General features: G+C 31.2%; 1 protein-coding gene across 10 annotated transcripts in view; it reads left to right on the top strand.

The window, feature by feature from the left end:
• LOC132722105 (protein unc-13 homolog A-like) overlaps positions 1-24,147 on the top strand; it is a gene marked incomplete at its 5' end in the record, with an annotated part of 72,586 nt that extends 48,439 nt beyond the window's left edge. For 5 of the 10 annotated variants that reach the window (XM_060706531.1, XM_060706533.1, XM_060706534.1 and 2 more), the window contains 15 exon segments: positions 273-341; positions 938-1,027; positions 1,534-1,885; positions 2,393-2,519; positions 2,977-3,073; positions 3,505-3,648; positions 4,786-4,863; positions 5,093-5,170; positions 5,632-5,882; positions 6,491-6,545; positions 7,540-7,611; positions 10,052-10,153; positions 14,498-14,819; positions 15,400-15,559; positions 15,959-24,147. In XM_060706531.1, the coding sequence (XP_060562514.1) occupies positions 273-341; positions 938-1,027; positions 1,534-1,885; positions 2,393-2,519; positions 2,977-3,073; positions 3,505-3,648; positions 4,786-4,863; positions 5,093-5,170; positions 5,632-5,882; positions 6,491-6,545; positions 7,540-7,611; positions 10,052-10,153; positions 14,498-14,819; positions 15,400-15,559; positions 15,959-16,256 (2,295 nt within the window). 10 annotated transcript variants of the gene reach the window in all.
• Between the last annotated feature and the right edge of the window lie 426 nt (positions 24,148-24,573).

The following is a 24,573-nucleotide window of genomic DNA, read 5'->3' on the forward strand; positions in this document are numbered from 1 at the left end:
GATCTAGACCAGACTGCGCATCCGCTCATTCTGATCAGGATCCATGCTGTTCGCTTTCAGTTTCTCTACTTGTAATAGGGTTGGTAAGCGAACAGCATGGATCCTGATCAGACTGCTAGGATGCGCAGGCTGGTCTGGATCCATGCTGGTCACAAACAAACTATGTTGGTTTTGTTGTGACGCGGCTCATTTAAAGTAATAGAAATATGATATTGGTGATATAAAAACTAGATTTATATTGATTTTTATTGATGAATGATTATACATTTCAGAAAGAGAAGTTTGTTAAGTTGCTGGATCAGTTACATAACTCATTGAGGATTGATTTATCAATGTATAGGGTATGTGATAGAAATCTAATCCTAATATGTAGCTTTTCATTGGATTATCGTGACTTTTATATATATATATTTATTCATGCCTCAGTTTATGAGGAAATCTCATTTTCTTTCCTCTAAAAAAGGAAGTTTGCTGTATTATTGTAAATTTGTAATAAAAGCTGTCACAAATCTTTATAACTAGTAATGAACAGATCCATGTAATCATTATAGAAAAGCCAGCTCCTGTGTCTGTCTTCTCTGACCAGTCTATATACTGTTAGCATCTTAATGTTTGCATTCTTCCCTTTTATTTACAATGGACAGTTCTACATTCAAAGACAGGACACAAATGTAGGGATGTATAGGTTAAAACTTTGTGTTCATATATAGCAAGATTTCCAGTATATTTAGATCAACAATTTTATGGTAGAAAAAATTATGGAGGTATGATAGAAATACTAATTTCTAAAATACTATCAACTTGAGTCAAATAGATTGTTTGTTATTCTGTGCATTTAAGATGTGTTTGGAGAGTGTATTACAATCTGCTGAAACATTAGGTAGTTATTATTTTGATATCATTTTATACTATGTGCATTTTGGTTTTCATTTTACAGAATAATTTCCCGGCATCTGATCCAACTCGCCTACAAGACCTGAAATCAACTGTAGATCTTCTAACCAGTATAACATTCTTCAGAATGAAGGTACATTAAGTTTTCATTAAAGTGTTTTAAATAGGTATACATAATAATCTTATTATACTGTTGGAGTAAGGAAAGATTTTGAAGGGATCTTTTGTTTTGTATTTGGTCACTTTTAGAATGATAGAAATTTTATTGTATTATGGGAAGAATCTTAGTCTGGTTATTGAAACACGTAGCTTTGATCACTTTGTGAGATATGTGTTTGGATACCCCTGTACACATATTTAACAACAAAATTAGTAAATTAGCTTAAAGGTTTGTTAACGTTTACATTTATCTTTTTTTGTTGCTGATACAAATACTCAGTTTTTTTATGTGTATATGAAATATGTGTATTTGAAATAATTACGAAACTGAATATTTCCATATAAAAATGAAGAAACCCTACTAAGCCCTGCTGACTGAATTTTAAAGGGAAATAAAAAAAGGTATAGTTTTGACAGTCATATAGGTCCTGCATTGATGATATCTATATTGATATGTATTTATATGACTATCTTTTCCAGGTACAAGAGCTTACAAGTCCACCTCGGGCCAGTGCTGTTGTCAAAGACTGTGTGATAGCCTGTATGAAATCCACTTATCAATTTCTGTTTGATAACTGCTGCGACTTGTACCGACGTGAGTTCCAGGTAGAAACAAAAGATGACCAGGAAAATACAGAACAAGATGGTCCTAGTACAAAGAACTTAGATTTCTGGCATAAATTGATAGCTCTTATAGTTTCTGTGATAGAGGAGGACCGTAACAGTTACACGCCAGTACTGAACCAGTTCCCGCAGGATTTAAACGTAGGTCAGGTCAGTGCTGGTATGATGTGGGACCTGTTTGCCCAGGATCTTAACTATGCTCTCCAAGGTTAGTGTATAACTATAGCCTCTTTACTTACTCATTAATTTGCCGAGTTTTCTTAATGGATTTTACCTTAATTGAATTTTGAACAGTCAGTTCAAGTTAAAAGAATTTCAATATCAATTACAAAAATTGATCAAATAATTAGAATCTAGTGACCAAACTGCACTGATTGCAAACGTTTATCACTGGCAAATTTTAGCAGATATTATGTACAGCTTACAAAAATAAAGATATTTTGAGTCTTGAGACAATTTTGAGGTTGTGATAATGAAATATTTATTATACTTCTTTACATGTATGTACATTTTAATTTCTCATTTTTTCATCCTGCCAGGTTAGCATCTATCAGTCAGTGAAAATTCCCATAGCAACAAATGTGATACATTTGTATGGATTATGGATTTTGTCATGTATTAGGCCAGCAACATTTAAAGATAAAAAAGTATTGTGTAATTTGTTATATGAAATAGAATAGAGATATAAATAAATAGATGAGATGTTTATTTTTAGAACATGAGAAGACAAAGACATGTAAGAGTACAGATTATATGAACTTACACTTTAAAGTGAAATGGTTATACAGTAAATATATAGCAGAAATACCACAATTCAAAAACACTGTGCCAGAATACCCTGCGTAAGTACTTTATTCTGTCTTCTTTTATTTATAAACAAACTTTTACAAGTTAAATTTTCACAGAATTATTGCAGCTAGTGCTCTGGTGCTGACTTGACTTCACTTGACTTGTCAGGATTTTGTGAATTGATCATTTTGGAAGAATTTTGGCCTTTTGTTGTCTCTTCACATAATTATGTTATTTTGGCAGAAAGCCTGGTTCAAAAACTAAGCATACAAAATCTAGCTATTCTTTGCTGATACATTTGTGATACAAACAATCATTGCCAATTTTAACTTTAAAACTTTGAAAGTATACAGGAGAGGGAAGGAAGCAGAAAGAAAGGAAGGAAGAACAAATTGACAGTTATAACTATATCAAAAAATCAGGAAATATAAAAATAGCATGTTAAAAAACCTTACTTATTTACTTACTTAATGATTAAAAAATAATATATCTGTTTTGTTTACTTGACAGATTGTTCGAGCCTTTTGTAATGCAGTGGTTAAATGAAAATGATGATGTATCCATGGATTATCTCCACGGCGCTTATGTACGCGATAAACGAGATGGCGTAAGTTATGTTTATTTAATTTTTCATCTCCTTGATGGATAAAATTGTTTAGTCTTGCTTCAGGATGTGGTATTATTTTAATATAAGCAAGGGATATCAATTAGTTAGATCTATGGTATAAAAAAATGCTACAATGCTACTATTTTATACTCATAATCTGGCTTTATATATTTTTAAATCCTTTCTAATGAGGATTCAAGTCACCTAGCAAAACCTTTGTGGTTCTATTCAGGTGCCTGTTTATGCCTGAAATAATGAATGGAGGAGAACATGAGATCTTCCTCCACCAGTGAAGCTGGAGAGTTGTTATGTAATCTTTATGGTGCAAGTATGACTTAATTCCCAACCCAAAAAAATATTTAAAAAATATCATTAAGTAAGATGTTGTAACTGTTAATGTGCCATCTCATTGCTGTATATTTTTCAAACAGTTTCAAAAGAGTTCTGAGCATGCACTGTTCTCAACGAGTGTAGTAGATGTGTTTACTCAGTTAAACCAATGTTTTGATGTGATACGTAAATTGGAATGTCCTGATCCACAGATGCTCAAAAGATGTATGGAACGATTTGCTAATGTAAGTATATGTATGAAAGTAATGTATGTTGTTCTTGTAGTGATGTCAAACTGATGTATGAAATAAAACTTCTCTATCTCGACAAATGTGTGCTAATTTACTGATTGGTTTTTGTTGACAAATGATCATTGCAGGGATTTTTTTTTGGCTTATTTTATAGCCCAAATTCAGTCATATTCCCAATTGAAAATAGTTTTATTATTTTCCCAATCAACAGGAAAAAATTCCCAATTGAAAGTTACAAAATGAAAATATTGAATAACAAAATGTAAAAACTTTGAAAATAAGGGCTTCTTCACTGTAATGGTGCTTAAGATGTTGTCATGAAATTTTTCCCAATTTTTAACAAAACATGCTGAAATTCCCAATTCCATGGCATGGGTCATGTTCCCAAAATCCTGGAAAATAACCCTGCATTGTTACCAAATAGTCTTAACTTGAGCCTTCCAAAGAAAAGCTACATGTAGTATTGCACTGGATGTGATTTATAAGGACACATTTATGTTGACCTAATGTTACAAGATTTCTGTATGTGATCTTTATTATAAAGTGGTTTTTGGCACAGGTTACATCTGTTTTGAAAATTAGCCAGTAGTTTTAGAGTCTGACTGTACAGACATGTACAAACTTTTGTATAATTTCTTGTAAGGTAGCTGTCTGGTTCTTCAGTGTCTGTTTGTGTATAAAATACAGATAATAAATACAAAAAAGCACTGAGATCCTGGAAAATGGCAATTTGACCTTCACAATGTCATTGTGACTTAAGATAGAGAAAAACTGACTACCCAAAGAAAGCCCAAAACTGCAAGTTTCATCTGAGTGAGCCAAATTGGTAAATTATACAATAAAAACAGATTTTTTAGAGAAATTGTTTGAGCCACGTCACGACAAAACCAACATGGTGGGTTTGTGACCAGCATGGATCCAGACCAGCCTGCGCATCCGCACAGTCTGATCAGGATCCATGCTGTTCGCTTACCAACTCTATTACAAGTGGAGAAACTGACAGCGAACAGCAAGGATCCTGATCAGATTGCGCGGATGCGCAGGCTGGTCTGGATCCATGCTGGTCGCAAACGCACTATGTTGGTTTTGTCGTGACGCGGATCATACGAATTTTTATTGCTTTTGTTTTAGACTGTAAACAAGGTGCTGGTAGCTTATGCTGATATTGTCAGGAGAGATTTCAAAGAATATACAGGTCATCAAAAAGTGGTATGTATGATAACTTGTTGCAATGGCAACTCCAAATATATCAGATTTATCTGCTTTGTCACATATCAGAATAAATTTACAGGAGTTTGTAACCAGAAATTTACTCCATTTTGTTGATGTAAATTATTTAGTAAAGTATTTAGTACTGGTAGTGTATGTGTAAATTCAAACTAATAAACTAATTGTGTTTCCCTTTATGCCTTCTCCTTATTATGTTTTTGTGTTGCAGGCTTGTATATTAATGAACAACATCCAGCAATTGAGGGTTCAGCTAGAAAAAGTGTTTGAATCAATGGGTGGAGAGAAGGTATAAAGTTATCTAGTATTTTCTTTGAACTTAGAAATAGCATTGCAGGTTTTTGTTATGACAAATTCCAGTTGTCCTTTGCATTGTTAGTATGAGCAATCAAAATATTAGAGCAGCCAAGTACACAGAGCCGTGTAGACTGGCGGCCAGGTTTGAACTGCTGCCATAGGTTTGTTGTTGTTTTGTTTTACTTTTGTATATAAGTTATGAAAACTAAGTTTACATTTTGTTCATATCATGTAAACTACTGTAAAATGTCTAATTATGGCTAATGTTAGATAATTTTAACAGTTTGCTTCAGAACACAAAAGTTCAGACATTGTTTTGCAAGAAAATGAAATAGTTTAGGAAGTTTTTATTGACATAAAACAGCTCCAGTTAGTTAATTAATGTCAATTTTGAGAATAATATATAACACCAAGTACCGGTACTAAGACCATGTTAACTTTATATTTGAACAGCTGGATGTTGAAGCAGCAAATATTCTTAAAGAATTGCAGCAGAAGTTAAATAGTGTCCTAGATGAGCTCAGTACAATTTTTGCCAAATCTCTGGAACCTCAGATTCAGCAGAGTATGCAGGAGTTAGGGGCCCTGCTGTCCAAGGTGAAGGGCGCAGGCCAGGTGTCACTGTCACAGCCCAGTCAGAGAACCAATATACAACAGGAGAGCGATATGGTCTTACGTCCACTCATAGACCTATTGGATGGCAGGTTAGTGCATGATGGGACAAATGTTCAGTGGAATGTTGACTCAGAGTCCCAAATAGTGATTAATATAAGTTGCAAGAACTTGTTACGCAGTCAAGCTTAAATTAATAAATTTAAAAACTAAATGTGGAATATATGTAACCCCCTTCCAATAACATAATTAGCGGAAGATACTAGTTGTTTTGAATTGATATGTTACTGTTCCACATATATTTGTACATAACATTGATATAAAATATTAATTTATATTAACATTCTGTCCAATAAAATTTTGAAATTTTATGACAAGTGCATGATATGAATGATACTCTTATAAAATAACTTGATTTTTGTAGATGTTTGATTGACTTATGAACATTGCTAATAGCATGATTGTCAATATAGCATGAAAGTTTGAATGAACCAGAGTCATCTGATAATTTAGTGAGAGTAGATCAAAGTTTGTTTTATGCCAGAAAAAGATGAATACTTTTAAAATATTAAGAATTAATTATCATAGACAAGAATTTGTAAGGATGTATAACATTAAGCTGACTGCTGAGCTGGTTTGTTTCAACTTGATTTACTAACATAAATGATACTAACAGATTGTGCTTGTGATATTATTGCAGCTTGTCAATGTTTGCTCAAGTCTGTGAGAAGACAGTACTCAAACGCTTGCTCAAGGTATACTTTTTTCTAATATATATAATTATATTACAGAGTAGCTCTTGCTTACAAGATCTTGTGCTTCTTTATATCTTTAACTAAGTAAGGTACTTTAAATGTTACTCCTGGTAGGGAATCAGACATTACTGGTAAAATAATTCAGTTACCAAGATATAAATAAATTGCATTAAAAAATGTGTTAAAGAAAAAGCTTAATATAAATACCTTACGTTAGGTGTTTAGTGCCAGGTCATAAAAGTTTATTCAGTCAAATACCATTTGACATTTGCATGACATGTGTTCTCCAATTCTGTACCAATTCCTCTGTATCTACTATTTTAACTACCAACTTTGTATAAATTGCTTGAAACAGTGTTCGAGAATTAATGGTGTTTTGAATATTATTATATTTTCAATCAAGCTATCCCTGGAAACTGCTTGCTATGCCAAAACTATACAAGCTTGCTTGACTTGATGTCATAGCAGTATAGGTCTTTTATCATCACTGTGATTGCTCAAAGAAATAAAACATAAAATTCATGTTTACACAATACTCTAAGTGCTTAACAAACAAGGCATGTTAATCAATTGAAGACTGATTTTTCATAATTGTATTGCTGTTAATGGTATAAGAGATATAGTAATCCCCATTGGTACTGTGACCTGACTAATATCGCGGTAACCAAACATCTGTCTATTTGCATATGTAGCTCCACCTATAAACATGTCAGATTTACCTAAATAATATTGTATTTTTATTATTAATTTAAACTTTTATGGACATGTATACTTGAAAGTAAAGATACAACAGTTAATACCAATACAATAAGTCAGTGAAAGAAGAGTCTTTTCATTATTACAAATTAAGGAACATATTGAAATTTGTGGTACTAATGTTAAAGGACACCACCCTATGTAAAGCTTATGGTATGAGCTATAATGGTATAATGTTGATAGAAGTATACAATGTATATTGTTGTTAATAGATACATATCATTGATATATATTTCAGGAACTATGGAGGATAGTAATGTATACAATGGAGAAGACAGTGGTTCTGCCCCCACTATCTGATCCTAGACAGGTAATTTATATACAACACTTTATAACTTATATACCAGTACATTATAAAATACAAGACATTCTCGCACAAATTCTGCAGTCATTTGTTACATACATTTTTCATATAATCTGTTTTTATACTATTGTACATACTGTATATTGATAGAGGTATTAAAGCCTTATGTTGCTGAATGTATATACTGGTGTTGCCCAGCCTGCTTTGAATCAAGAATAGTCTATTAGTTGTTTAGATGATTTCAATATCAACAAGGCTGTATTATAAATGCTGGTCAGACTGCAGACTGTTTGGATTCCATTCTTGTGTCGTTGATAGATCTATATTTTACATATTTGTATATGATACATTTAGTATTCAGGTTGTATCTTGTAAGTGTTAGACTTTTTACAGGATTTATGGAATTACAAAAGATTTTTTATATATATTTCTGGAGTTATTACACAAGATTAATATTGTTATGAAAAAAGATTTAAGTGATGAAAAGAGATGTTGGCTGTGTCTTTATAAAGGCTTTATCAATGACCAGGTTGTGGCGTTAATTGCACAATTTGTTGAACATTTTATTAGAATAAAATATTGTTTTCCTCACATATTTTACATAAAAATGTTTTATTTTCAGCAAAGTAGTGACAAGGTATTAGAAAATAATATTGAGGGTTTGAGAATGTTTTTAATCAGAACCCATATATAACATCATCTGGTTAGGGTTAACATATTAAATACAATGCAGCTTATTCAATTATCTTCCAGATCTTATGATTTTTTCTAGAGATGAGGTCAGTTAAGAAACATCTTACTCATACAAGATGAGGAATATAACAATTGTATATAACCATCTATAAATTGTGATCCGAAAGTTGCACTGTATTTTACCACTTTATTTACTAATCTGCTAATACATAAACAGTTAGCTAATAGGTTGTGATGGGGCTTGCTTTCTAAATTTCACATTTTGTTTTTCCCTTCTTTATAACACGGAACAGATTGTTTTGTTTAAGGATGTTTTCAGGAGTTATTTTCATATATACATATTTTCGATTAAAATGTTTCTGTTACTTCATATAAAGTGTATTCTAACATCATGCCAAGTTTAAAGAAATTCTATTTAACAGTTTTAGTTTTGCCTATTTGTCTATATGAAAACTCCTAAAAACGTCCTTAAGAAAAATAAATTCAACCATGTATATGTGAAAAATTAAGATTTTATTACTTCTATTGCCTCTCTTACTATGATTTTCATTGTTTCGACTTTTTGAAATCTTTGAAATAAATTAGTTTTTCTTTCACTATTTTTCTTTTCAATTTTCTGTACAGTAATACTCATGAATAGATATAAGGTATTTAACATAAACATTGGTCCTCACTGACATTTTCAAAGTAAAATGACTGTGTCATAATTTACCTTGCAGTTTTTAGCTCTTGCAGCTAAAAGGGTCCATGATGAAATGTATTTACCCAAGATCCTCTTGTTTGCAGCTGTAAGTCACATGACCAAGTCACATGACTGTTGTCATGGTAACCCAGCTTCCAGTATTTGTGATCCGGCAGAAAGTGGCTTTTATTTTATTACTTTTTTCAACTCATGATTATATACATTTTGCATATATATATATCTACATATATAACCCAGGAAAATTGACACAAAGTATAAAATTCTACAAATGTATCTTCATTAGAAACAAAGAGATGTAAGAAATATATACACAAATTGTGTCAGTTTTTCTTCTTTCCTTTGTAAATATACCCTTGGTGCAAGAATGTTTTTGGTTGTTATCAACTGTTGGTCCAAAGTTTTCATTTCAGTGCTCATGAAATACATTTTCATTATCATTTTCTTATTTTTTAATCTTGAATAAGATAGACAAGGGTCAAAATATTTGAAAATAACTGATGTCAACATACATATTTCTCAAGTAACTATAATAAAAATAAAACTATTTATTTTGTTATCAGAATTTTATATATTTCCCTCTTCCAAACTAAATCATTCTTTCTTTGTTTTATTGATGTTCTGTAATCAAAAGCTTCAAGGATTTGTTAGTCTCTTTAAAAAGTAAATGGACTGGCTTTGTGTCCATTTTTGGAACCTCCTGTTATTATCAAGATAAAAATGTTCAGTAGAAGAATCATCAGTATAGAGCCTGGCCAGGTGGCAGATATGTTCTGATCTGGCTGTAGGTATGTGCTAGCTGTAGGTATGTGCTAGCTGCAGGTATGTGCTAGCTGCAGGTATGTGCTAGCTGCAGGTATGTACTTGTTGGCCTTCTGTAGCAATGTACTTGCTGGTCAGGCTGCCTACTGGTGACATATATAAGTCATTATTGCTGAAAGCATTCAAGGGGGGTGAAGGTTATATGAGCATTGACAGATAAACTACCGGACCAACATGTTGTATGAAGCCTGGTGTAGATAGTGGTAATTATTTGGCAGTGACTTTTTACAGCTCCTTCCATTGCCGGGCAGTGCTCAGGCCAAGATAGAAGATGTCTCTAGATTGTTTCTCAACCATGTTAGCCAAATGCCTATGAATGTGCCCATGATTCAGGTTGTAATCCACACCCTCTATCTCTCTGTTGTCTTCTATATTGATGTTGTAAAAGCCTCTATGGTCAATGTGGCCAACCCATTTCATATTTTGGAATTGTGCATGACTTGAAAAACTTACAACTCTTGTGACATTTTAATTGATATTTTGATATTACTAGACTGATTTCTTAAAAAGAAAAATGCAGAATCGGCTAAAGAATAAAAATTTTTTACCTTAGTATAAACTCACTTCAGCTAAAGAATAGCATGCTTAATTTAACTTAGTAGACTGTGAAAATAATTGTTAGTTTAAAGCTACTATCCCACACACGGTTGTTTAAGCATTTTTGAAAAAAGATAAAAATTTCACCACAGGATCAAAGATAAAATTTCACCACAGGCTCATGTATTAATATGGAACTAGTTGATGAATACATGCCTTGCCCGACAAAAAAAACATTTTAGTAAAGAATTTGCATCTTTTTTCCTTCTGCAATTTAAAACATTGCAACGTTTTATTTTGTAAACATTGACATAATTTAGAATCCTGTATAAACACATCCTTAAACTGTTTGCAAGTATAACATTTGTATGCTAAGTAAGTCTTTTCATACTATAATCAATTGCTGCACAATATATCAATAAGAAAGTTTTGTCTATAAAAACTTAAGAAAAAAAATATTGATCAAAATGTTTATGAATTGTGGCAAAATTTGGCATGTCAGTCATACCAAAATATCAAGAGTGTTGACCAGCCTGTTTATAGTGTGACCATGATTCAGAGGCCATTTTGTTCTTGTTGTATATGTCACAGTACTTTTGTCCTCAGTTATGTATCACTATCTCAGCTTTTGTTCATATTTCTAAGTTATTCAAACCATTTAGATATTATGCATGGGACATAATGAGTTAGTCTAAGTCCCTACTATTGTGTTATAGATAGGCCATCACTATTTTCTTAGATTTTATAGCATTTGATTTTGTTTGTTGTGCTGTAATCATGTTGTACACCTGACATTATTTCTGCTGATTGTACCCTCACCCTTTCTGTTAATTGGTGTTGCAAATGTTAATTGAGCATTATTTACAGGTAAGTGTTTTGACATCATACTACACAATTGTTAGATATAGTCAGAGATAGAATTCTTTCTTTGCCTTTTTTCTTTCTGATCAGATATGTAAGTAAGTTAAAAGAAATGTGCCCTTTTCCTAGGGAGTGATTGAGGGAGTTAGCCAGGGGTGAGTGGTAACTATTTGAACAAATGATTGAGTGGTCTAGATTAAATTTTTTCTTCTTTGCTGTTTGAGTTTTTATTTGTCGGCATAATAAATGCTAATAATTTAATGAAGGTATTTCAATTATATAGAGCGTCTACTCTTAGAACATCTTCTTGCCTGTATTTTACAAAAATATCTCTCAACTATTTTCTCTATCAGTACAATTAACAGGAAATAGTGTATATTGTCACAGAGCTATATTGAAATGAACTGGAAGCTGTGATGTCATACACTTACAGTCTATATCAGCAAGTTCACTTTTTATGCCCCCGCCATGTAATGGCCGGGCCATATAGTGTTACCCTGTTCCGTCCTTCCGTCCTTCCGTCATTCCGTCCTTCCGTCATTCCGTCATTCTGTCATTCCGTCATCATCAGTTTCCGTTCATTATCTCCCCAACGGTACAACACATTCAACTTAAATTTGACATATGGATATGTCATGAGAAAATACAGGTCAAGTTCGAATTTGGTCATGGTTCGATGATTTTTGGCAGAGTTATGCCCCTTTTACTTTGAAAATAATATGAAATTTTCAGTTTCCGTTCATTATCTCCCAAACGGTACAACACATTCAACTCAAATTTGACATATGGATATGTCATGAGAAAATACAGGTCAAGTTCGAATTTGGTCATGGTTCGATGATTTTTGGCAGAGTTATGCCCCTTTTACTTTGAAAATAATATGAAATTTTCAGTTTCCGTTCATTATCTCCCCAACGGTACAACACATTCAACTCAAATTTGACATATGGATATGTCATGAGAAAATACAGGTCAAGTTCGAATTTGGTCATAGTTCGATGATTTTTGGCAGAGTTATGCCCCTTTTACTTTGAAAATAATGTGAAATTTTCAGTTTCCGTTCATTATCTCCCAAACGGTACAACACATTCAACTCAAATTTGACATATGGATATGTCATGAGAAAATACAGGCCAAGTTCGAATTTGGTCATGGTTCGATGATTTTTGGCAGAGTTATGCCCCTTTTTCTTTGTAAATAATATGAAATTTTCAGTTTCCGTTCATTATCTCCCCAACGGTACAACACATTCAACTCAAATTTGACATATGGATATGTTTTTGGAATGCGCAGACCAAGTTCGAATCTGGTCATGGTTCAATGATTTTTGGCAGAGTAATGCCCCTTTCACTTTGAAAATAATATGAAATTTACAGTTTCTGTTCATTATCTACCCAACAGTGTTACATATTCAACTCAAATTTGACATATGGAAATGTCAAAGGAATGGGCAGGTCAAGTTGGAATTTAGTCATGGTTCGATGATTTTTTGGCAGAGTTATGTCCCTTTCACTTTGAAAATAATATAGATACGTCTTAGGAATAAGCAGTTTAAGTTTGAATTTGGTCATGGTTTAATGATTTTGGACAACCTTATCTTTCTTGAATATTGGAAATTTTTTGAACTTTTTCTTTCAGCACTCATACTTTTGTGGAAATGTATGTATAGCCATTATTTTGGCTACAAATATGAAATATGCTATTTTCAAAAGGTTAAGACTGAATAATTTCAGTGCCTTGAATATTGTATGAAAATGGTTTGTGTTAACACTGAAAAGTTTAAAGGGCTTTGAACTTAAAATGAAAACAATAATTTGTGCAAACAAATTTGGAACTAAATATTATAACATCTGAAATTTTGGCTGCATGCGGGGGCATCCGTGGCATGATGACACATTTCTAGTTTTCATGAGATTTCCTGAAACAAGTTCCACCATCTTGAATTTGTAAAGAAATTTTCGTTAAAGAAAAAGAAAAAAAATTGACTATAATTAAAGCATTTGCAAATAAGCTAAAATAAGATGAAATAATAACAAATAAACAACATTAACATTCTGGTCCTTAAAACAAGTGTGTGGAAATAGACCAACTTCAAGGTACATTGAAATGTGCAAGGGATTGTGGGTCTGGATGTGAAAATGTTCTATTTTAAGATTTTCTTATTCCTCTGTATTATAAGTCTCTGATATTATTGTCTTAAACATATAGTATAGTTGCATCTTAATTGCAATAGTTGCTTATTTTAATATTTGCTGTTTTATTTCATTATACATGTAGTCTACCGCACTTGTAGTAATTCAATTAAGTAGAACTACATGTAGATGTAATGGATTGAATTATAATATAAACATGTCCCTCTGTTTTTCTTCAGCCAACAATTTGGAGTATAATGATTTATATGTTACCTATGTTACAAAATTACTGTGAAAATGAAATATTTTGATAATCATGATTGTATATTGAATCATGTTAAGTGTTAAAGGTTGATTTTTATTATGTTAAATAACTAACTATATTTGCCCAGTTGCAAAAAAAGATAGATATTATGAAAAAAGTCCATAGTTATAGTAAATGTTATTCTTTTAACTTAACAGAAACATAGTATGATTTTTTGTAAATGTAGTATATAACATCTTTAATTAATTATAAATAGTGATTGTTTTTGCAATATAAATAGAGTCTACATGTTGAAATATTTTACTGTGTATCAAATTTAATGTCAGATAATTGCCACATAGTATTTAAGCCTTTTTAACATGGAAATGAGAAAAAAAAACACAAAGGTATGACAAAGTGCTGTTGACTGATTTGTCGTCTTTTTGCCTTTTTCTTCTGTAGAATGCCAAAATGTGGATATACTGTGTTTTTTTAATTTCATGGCAAAATATGACATGGCATAGATCGGCCACTAAATAGAGAAAATGCAAATGATTATAGCTAGAAAAGCATAAAAATTATAGGAGTTATTTTTTAATTGTATAATTATTAAAATGATATAATATCATATGTATAAATCTTCATATTACAATCTGAATGAATGCATGACTGTATAAATATTTGTCTTTAATTCTAGAGAGAAAATATTTTAAATTGCCTGTAAATGTATATATAAAAATCTTTTCACAAGGTTAGCTTTTATTTATTTTTTAGTAATTACATATAATATTTTAAGGATTTAGTAACTATTGAGTTATTATTGCTAAATAATGTTCTACATGTATATTGTACTAGATCTAATAAACACATCTTTAGTTTCATATTTGTGCTTTTATTGTTTAGGATATGTCAAAAGAAGCAGAGAAAAACCTGACACCAAAGCAATGTGCCGTACTTGACATGGCATTGGAAGCAATCAAGTTGTATTTCCATGCCGGCGGTCAGGGTCTGAAGAAGAATTTCCTGGAGAAGAGTTCAGAGTTGCAGTCATTACGCTATGCTCTGTCCCTGTACACACAGACGACAGACACTTTGATCAAAACTTTTGTTAATTCACAAACATCTCAGGATCAGCCTAGTCAAACAGAGACGGTCGGTGAAGTCTCTATACAGGTTGATCTGTTTACACATCCAGGTACAGGCGAGCATAAAGTTACTGTCAAAGGTAAGAAATCCCCTCTTTCTAACATCTTTAAAACCTGCTTTTCTTTTAAACAAAGTAGTATTTTTACTTCCATACAAAATACTAAATCACAATATCAATACTAACTGCCAGAAAGCAACAAAAGCAAAAGATTGTTCAGCTAATTGGTCAATGTGTAATGTTTTGGAAACCATAACAGGACACCAAAAATAAAAGGCTTTTGAGATATTAAAATAAAAGCATTTCTATGGCATAATGGGTCTTTAAATAAAGAGGAGAAAAAAGTTAAGATTATCATAATATATTTATCTAAACACTGATATTTTATGTTATATAAACACCTTGTAATTAATTTTGGTAACAGATTTTCTCTTTGAATGTGTAATAGATTGATGTACTGAAATAATATCTGGAAGGATGTACATTTGTACACTTGAATCATAGTAAAACATCAGAATAACAATGTATGTTCTTAGATGCACATATTATTATTATTACTAGACACTTAACATAATTCATAACTTTGAATTTATAATACTGTTGTTAAAGGCAGATAAATTTGTTTACTTAAGTCTTAAACCTTTATCCTTGAATATTTCAGTTGTTGCGGCTAATGATTTGAAGTGGCAGACTACAGGCATGTTCCGACCTTTTGTAGAGGTGAACATGATTGGACCACATCTTAGTGATAAGAAAAGGAAACATTCTACAAAATCTAAGAGCAACAATTGGTCTCCAAAATTCAATGAAACATTCCACTTGTAAGAGGATAAAATATGTTGTTTTTATATATATTTTTATTATATAAGAGTTTTCATCTTGCAATTAAAGAAACATTTCTTTAAAGATTAAAAAGAACAACCTGTTCAATTGTTCTTTATAGAGCTGCAATGTAACTTATTGTAAATGGAAGAATAATGAAGGCCTATTCTAACAATATTGTAATCACAGTAAAGAAAAGAAACTAAAGCTTGATTGAAATATAGATGTTCATTCTTTTATAAGAATGTTTTGGTGAGGCTGTATTTTTATATCAATTTAATGAAATAAATCTTTCCTTTTTTTTCTCTTTTTTAAGATTTAAGAATTGCATCTTGCGTTTGTATTCAGAAAAATATTCAGAGTTATTTTAAACATAATGAATTCTTGTGATATTTCAGTATTTTGGGTAATGAAGATGAGCCAAGTTCTTACGAGCTTCACATCTGTGTGAAGGACTATTGTTTTGCACGTGAAGATCGTCTTATAGGTATGGCGGTAATGCAGTTACGAGACATAGCTGAACAAGGAAGCTGTGCTTGTTGGTGCTCACTAGGTAAACGTTTACAACTCGACGAGACAGGCTGGACAATTTTACGTATTCTGTCGCAGAGGACAAATGACGAAGTCGCGAAAGAGTTTGTAAAACTTAAGTCAGAGGTGCGCCACCTAGAGGAACACATGATGCAAAAGAAATAGGCTCTTATATTATGCATTTTTCATTCTATTTTGATGCATTTTGTAATATACATGTTTTTATTCAATTTTTATTTCATATGTACAATCACATATACATATATGTATAGATATTAATGTGTATTTTTCTTGTTTTTATTTTTTTCCTGTATAGTCTGTATAGAAAGTTAAAGTGTTTATTATTTGGTAAATTTGATATTTGGGCCAAAAAAAGGAAAATGGTTGGTTAGCTATTTGAATTTGTATTTTTATTAGCTTCTTTATTCAAAGAATAGGGAAAGCTATTTTACTCACCTGGCGTTGGAATCACACCTTTGGTTGGTTAAGTTGGCAAATGGGTGCCATGTATCACAATATATCTCCAAAACTATTAAAGGGAATGGGTTAAAACTTCACACACTTGTTCTCTGTGGTAATCTAACCAAGCACATGTACTGTAACTCCAAGTTACCTTTTTACAGAGTTATGCCCCTTTTCTTACTGTCAAGCATTGGAAATAGTCTTTCGGACAGCTCTTGTTTTTAAGGTAGGATTGTATTGTACATGGTGATGAAGTCCAACAAAATATCGAAGAAACTGTGAAATAATGAAGACAGAAAGCTATGACATAATATGTCATGTAATACATAAATTGTTTGAAACAATGATTCTCTGTATGTCTCTGCTGTTAACATGTATTCATAGAATTGTTTGTACATACATAACTAAGGATTTCAGAAGTAACTAAGGATTTCAGGTGTACCATTGTTTTGAAAAGTTACTAGGAAATTATTGAACTTTTGTGAAATCATTACAAGGCTTCATGAAGTGGGTATTATATAAGTTTATATTGTATTTGGAGCTTTTAATCTCTGATGACTTTAAGGATCTTGTCTGATCTGTGTCATACCATTACTGAAACAATTAAATATTACTTCAATGTCAGCAATTTTCATCATTAATTTTGTGGCATAACTGACTTTTTCAGTGTAAAATAACAAAATATAAGAATTAAAGTATCAGAAAAAAATATTGTATACAGATTTTTAAGTAAACTATATTTTAATCTATTATGGGGTAAATTATAAAAAGGTGATGGACAAATTTTTTTCTTTCACAGTTTTGTTACCTAGTTATAAATATCAAATACATAATACCTGTACCTTCATATAAATTTATGTGTTCAATTGTTTAAAACAGATCTGATAGAAATTTGAAAGAATCTCTGAAAAAAGTCCATTTTTTACAGTTGTTAATTTGTTATTATTAAACAGTCTAAGTAGTTGTTTATATTTTTGTTGTTATTTTTTTCCAAATCAAAGTTCACTTTTTTGTAAGGTGTGTTTATAGAACTATTTATCTAGAAGAATTTATATAGAAAGTATATATATATATTATATTTACCTTATTTATTTATCAAACAAAGCTTTATTGCCATTTATTTAAAGACTTTCCTTGCAATATTTACTGCATTTATATACAGTTTATTTTTTCTAACTGGAAATTAACTTTACTATGTTGCAATATCTCATGACAAAACAATTTTATAATCTCATTATTATATTCATATTTTATATGAAATATCATATATGATTTTGGTATACATGATATATCATATATAGTATGATATTTTTGTGTGATATATGGTGGTATATGATATATACTATATGATAGATTGATGATGTTGATATATTACAAGAGGTGATTGGGAAGTTTGTAGACTTGGCATTTAACATTCTTATTATTTGTCACATTAAACTTGAAACATAAAACATTCATCAACAAACAGGTATGCAGTTGTATTACAAACACATTTAATGTTATTCTCTAAACCGCTAGTGTCCTTAGGAATGTATACCATTAAACCTGGAGCATGCCGATTTTTTTGCATTCTTTTTTTTCTAATTGATAAATACTGCATTCAAATTGATTTTTGTGCATACTACTCAAGAAAATAGTTTGCTGATTCTGATGTCATTTTCTGAAGTTGTAATCTTTATTAGATCTTTTGCTTGAAAGATATAATCATTTTAAAGACTTATCACTAACAGAAATTTCTATGACATAGCTAGTTGTGTGTATTGTGTGCTCAGGATACTCATTACTGTGTTATTGGACATAACTTGTTTAGTGATGAATGTTTTTTCAGTTCATATTTATTTATCATGGAAAAGTACATTTTATTTTCATTTGTAAGGGAACTTCCTGGTCACCCCTTGTATATGTGATATATAATAAATGATTATATATGATACATTATAATGGCTGGTATTATATATGATATATAATAAGTGGTGATATATGATATATAATGGATGGTGATATATGATATATAATGAATGATTATATATAACATATTATCATTATATATGATATATAATGGATGGTGATATATGATATATAATGACTGATTACATATAACATATTATCATTATATATGATATATAATGGATGATGATATATTATATATGATGTACTATGGATGGTATATACACATGTTTTACATACAAACATAAACAAGCATTTTAATCATTGTTATTTTATTTCCAGATCTTCTTAAACATTCCACAACTTGTAGTTTTCATATCCAGTGTCAGCCACCAGCTCTTAATAGCATAAACTAAAGAATATTATATGAAGTTTGTTTAAAATTTTTCATTGTTGTATTTTAATCATTTTATGGATGACCAAAATATTGTAAACAAAATTTTTCCTTTGAGGTCAAAAAGAATCTGTTTATAACTATACAAAGTATTTGGAGAATATTAGTATGTTTGAATGAATATGACTTATATTTCACTAGGGATAGAGAAGTTTCAATCATGCTCAAAAACTAAAAGCACAAGTAAAACATAAGATATTCTCACCTCTTTGTAAGGTATATTTCATGTTCATTTAAAACGGAAAACTTATTTTATTACATATTGAACAGTGAATATTTTGGGGCTGAAATATAAAATTGCTTAAATGATAGTTTGTTGTATACATACTGTTACAACAACAACACAAACAACATGTAAGTGCTGAGATAATTAGCTTACATTATTTGATATAACTGCTGTTTTATCATGTATTGTTTTTGGCAGTTATTTTTTTGTTAATGAAAAAAATGCATAATAATTAAATGCCAAAACGGGACTTCAAAATGAAAAAATATTATGTTATGAAATAAATAGTTTATATTAATTGAAATTACCGTTTTTATGTTGTAGAGTATAATTTTATTTGTATATCTAGTTTTTTAAAACCTTCTAAAATGAAGGTGAATATATATACATACATATACATGTATATGATTTTCATTTCTCTACACTTTTTATCAGCTAAATGTAGACATAAATGTGGTTTTTATACTCTGTAGGAATTCAAATGATTAAGACAACTTTGAATTGATGCTGTTCGACCAAATGTTACCTTACTGGAAATAAATTTTTTGCGTGATTATTATGATCCTGGATGTTTTAGCCAACTGAACTAACAGGTTTTAATTAATATAGATCCAGAGTTTGTGATATTTCCTGCATTAATTATTTTGTATGTAAACAATATAAGGGTTGTGACAAATAAAACAATTGATACTAATTTAACATGACTTGTTAAAAAAGCAGTGGTAAAATAAGAATGTACCCTCGAACCTGTAACCTGTTGAAACAGAACAGTCAATAGCCAGGTCAGCTTGTACATCTGTGCAGTCTGTTTTGGTCTCTCTATTGTCTATATAAGGTGGAATCCAATTTACAAATTCAGTAGGTCAAGGTTAATAAAGAATGTGAATTTTGAAAATACACACAAATGTATGTTATAATGTTTCTTAGATTGTGGACTAGAAGAATTACTCTCTGCTATATTCGAGCTCACACACAAGTTTTTATTCAACATGGTGTTATAATGCTTATCTGGGGATTCATAACTATCATACTGAACAGATAATTTTGTTGGCAATATTTTGCTATTTTGTGTAATAAATGAACAAGTTGTTAAGTTTTTGTTTAAAAGTCTTGTATTATGCATTTATTGTTGGATCTCTCTGAATCCCTTTATTTCTATCTCAGGTTTACCTGTTTACCACTATTGTGTTGTTTTCTTTAAATCAGAAATTTTCATATTTTTAGCTCACCTGTCACAAAGTGACAGGGTGAGCTTTTGTGATCGCTTTTCGTCCGGCGTCCGTCCGTCGTCCGGCCGTCCGTCCGTCCGTCCGTAAACTTTTACTTTAAATGACATCTCCTCATAAACCACTAAGCCAATTTCATCCAAACTTCACAGGAATGTTCCTTTGGTGGTCACCTTTATAAATTGTTCAAAGAATTTAATTCCATGCAGAACTCTGGTTGCCATGGCAACCGAAAGAAAAAACTTTAAATATCTTCTTTTAAAAAACCGTAAGAGCTAGAGCTTAGATATTTGGCATGAAACATCTTCTAGTGAGTGTCTACCAAGTTTGTTCAAATAAAAGCCCTGGGGTCAAAATTGGCCCCGCCCCGGGGGGTCATTGATTTTCCCTATATACATATAGTAAAAACTTAAAAAATCTTCTTTTAAAGAACCAAAAGAGTTAAAGCTAAGATATTTAGCATGAAACATGTTGTAATAAGTGTCTACCAAGTTTGTTCAAATAAAAGTCCTGGGGTCAAAATTGGCCCCGCCCCGGGGGGTCATTGATTTTCCCTATATACATATAGTAAAAACTTAAAAAATCTTCTTTTAAAAAACCATAAGAGCTAGAGCTAAGATATTTGGCATGAAACATCTTCTAGTGAGTGTCTACCAAGTTTGTTCAAATAAAAGCCCTGGGGTCAAAATTGGCCCCGCCCCAGGGGGGTCATTGATTTTCCCTATATACATATAGTAAAAACTTAAAAAATCTTCTTTTAAAGAACCAAAAGAGCTAGAGCTAAGATATTTAGCATGAAACATGTTCTAATGGGTGTCTACCAAGTTTGTTCAAATAAAAGCCCTAGGGTCAAAATTGGCCCTGCCCCGGGAGGGTCATTGATTTTCCCTATATGCATATAGTAAAAACTTAAAAAATCTTCTTTTAAAGAACTCAAAGAGCTAGAGCTAAGATTTTTAGCATGAAACATGTTCTAATAACTGTCTACCAAGTTTGTTCAAATAAAAGCCCTGGGGTCAAAATTGGCCCCGCCCCAGGGGGGTCATTGATTTTCCCTATATGCATATTGTAAAAACTTAAAAAAATCTTCTTTTAAAGAACCAAAAGAGCTAGAGCTAAGATATTTAGCATGAAACATGTTCTAATGGGTGTCTACCAAGTTTGTTCAAATAAAAGCCCTGGGGTCAAAATTGGCCCCGCCCTGGGGGGTCATTGATTTTCCCTATATGCATATAGTAAAAACTTAAAAAATCTTCTTTTAAAGAACTCAAAGAGCTATGGCTAAGATATTGAGCATCAAACATGTTCTAATAGGTGTCTACCAAGTTTGTTCAAATAAAAGCCCTGGGGTCAAAATTGGCCCCACCCCAGGGGGTCATTGATTTTCCCTATATGCATATAGTAAAAACTTAAAAAATCTTCTTTTAAAGAACCAAAAGAGTTAAAGCTAAGATATTTAGCATGAAACATGTTCTTATAGGTGTCTACCAAGTTTGTTCAAATAAAAGCCCTGGGGTCAAAATTGGCCCCGCCCCGGGGGATCATTGATTTTCCCTATATGCATATAGTAAAAACTTAAAAAATCTTCTTTTAAAGAACTCAAAGAGCTATGGCTAAGATATTTAGCATCAAACATGTTCTAATAGGTGTCTACCAAGTTTGTTCAAATAAAAGCCCTGGGGTCAAAATTGGCACCGCCCCGGGGGTCATTGATTTTCCTTATATGTGTATAGCAAAAACTTAAAAAATCTTCTTTGAAAAAACCCAAATAGCTAGAGTTAAGATATTAAGCATGAAACATCTTTTAGTGAGTGTCTACAAAGTTTGTTCAAATAAAAGACCTGGGGTCAAAATTGGCCCCGCCCCGGGGGTCATTGATTTTCTTTATATGTGTATAGCAAAAACTTAAAAATTTTCTTTGAAAAAACCCAAATAGCTAGAGTTTAGATATTAAGCATGAAACATCTTCTAGTAAGTGTCTACAAAGTTTGTTCAAATAAAAGCCCTGGGGTCAACTGGCCCGGCCCCAGGGGTGTCATTGTTTTTAACTATATGTGTATAGAGCTTAGATGTTTAGCATGAAACATCTTCTTATGGGTGTCTACCGAGTTTGTGCAAATAAAAGCCCTTGGGTTAAATTGGCCCTGCAACGTTGGGGGGGGGGGGGGGGGTGGCCTATATACAGGTGAGCGACCTCAGGGCCATCATGGCCCTCTTGTTTATCAATTACTGTTTGATAATCATTTTGTTTGTTTTCATTAAGCAAACCAAAACACAAAAAAAAGTTAGTTTTATAACTATAGTATTTTCATCAATAAGTAGGACTACAAGATCTTGGATCCAATTAAAATAAGTTGTTGTCTTTTTTTCTGTGTAATATATTTGAAGTGTAATATCCTGATAAATTTATATATCACCTGCCCTTGCTTTAGTTTCTTATGCTTATAGATGTTATGTTATATAAAGTTTTATAGTTTACATTATAGGTTGTGAAATCCACTTTGTTATTGTTAATTGCAACTTAAATCATATTGTTTATACAGATGTTGTTATTAGGACTGTTTGTCAGTGGCTGGCAATATATCACCTTTGGTTGGTTGACATAATTTATATTGTTTACTATATTAATTAAAATGGGGGTGTAGTGGGTCAGATATAGGGTTTAAAATGAGGAATTTGTGAACAAGTGGTTGATATCACTGACTGACTTACTTGTTGGTCAATGCTGTAGCAGAAAGTCACTTTATACATAATGCATTAAGCTATTTGACATCATTAAGTTATTAAATGGAACAAGTTATTTAATGGAACAATTAGTGTTATGATCAAGGGGCACCTGTTGTTTTCTACCAGCTGTCAAGCTGATATAGTCCTAGATAATAAAAGTATCTGTGTGATGTAAACACAACTGGAATGGGGTCTTACGGATGAAAGTTTTGAAGAGATATTTTCAAAGTTTCGTAGTAAAACGTTCAAGTTGTTGTGTTACCATAGATATCAAAGTTGTCTGGGATATACATGTATATCATTTATAATTCAGGTGATAATAGAAAGTGACATATATAAATAGGTGATATATCTGTCTGTGCATTGATATACAGTCCTACATTTAATAATATCTTAAGTTGTATTAATTTTTATGTTAGATTTACATAATGAAATGTTTAAAAACTGTGTCTTTCTATAGTTAATTAATTTATGGTTATATTTAATGAATTGATGATGATAATTGTTTTTTTTACCTATACAATCAGTTGCATGAAATCCAATCCAGAAATGATTTTATTTAACTGCTTCTTACAATCAACAATGATATTTTGGTTTATCATACAGTAATCACTGTTTACATGAAAATAATTGCAATATATTTTAAGAGCATGATTTTTTAAATGGTACTCTGTCATATAGCTATGAAATCCATCAGTAGTTTCCCAGGTCAATGGTAAGAATAATACTTACCTTTGTGTTTTCCTCTTGTAATTACTAATAAGATTTGTTTTTATTTGGCTTATATTTTGCTGACATATTTTTATTGTTCAAATAAATTATTTAATTAATTTGCTTTACACATCATATTCTACACACAGGTGTTGGGGTCCCATTTCTAGAGCTTTATATTTATAGTTTTATTTTATTATTTGTTTTGGGTTATTTTTTTTTGTTTTTTTTTTTCTGAAATATTATTATTAAAGGTTTATGGTATATACAATGTATTTCAGTTGAATATTTGAGTTGTGAAACTTTAGAAATCCAAACATTTATTTCTTATATACATTTTGTTCCAGTATTTATTGCATATTATCTAATTTTATTGCTAACAGCAATTCATTATTTGAAAATTATTATCATTTAGATTTTCAGAAAATCCAAAATCCAACAAAAATCTTGTAAAAGTGATAATTTTTACAGGTTACAAATTTTTACAGGTTACAGACCACTAAATATCACATTTTCTGTCATGTAGCTAGAGCAATATTTTCACTAAAATAGAGATTTTCGAAATACACACAAATATTGTCACAAAATTTATGTTAATAAAAACGTGCAACAAAAAAGGATTTATATGCAGAGTGTAGTGTTTTATATTATACTATAAATCTCATCCTGTGAATGCATATAAGCATGAGTTCAATTTCCTATGCTCTGTAACATAAGAAATTCACGAACACAAATCGATATAGTTGGGAAATATGTTGTGGTTTAGAACTGTTTCATTGTGTAGCAGGC

This window comes from Ruditapes philippinarum, unplaced genomic scaffold (genome assembly GCF_026571515.1).
Source record: "Ruditapes philippinarum isolate M1 unplaced genomic scaffold, ASM2657151v2 ctg3098_1_1_1_1, whole genome shotgun sequence".
Taxonomy (NCBI): Eukaryota; Metazoa; Mollusca; class Bivalvia; order Venerida; family Veneridae; genus Ruditapes; species Ruditapes philippinarum.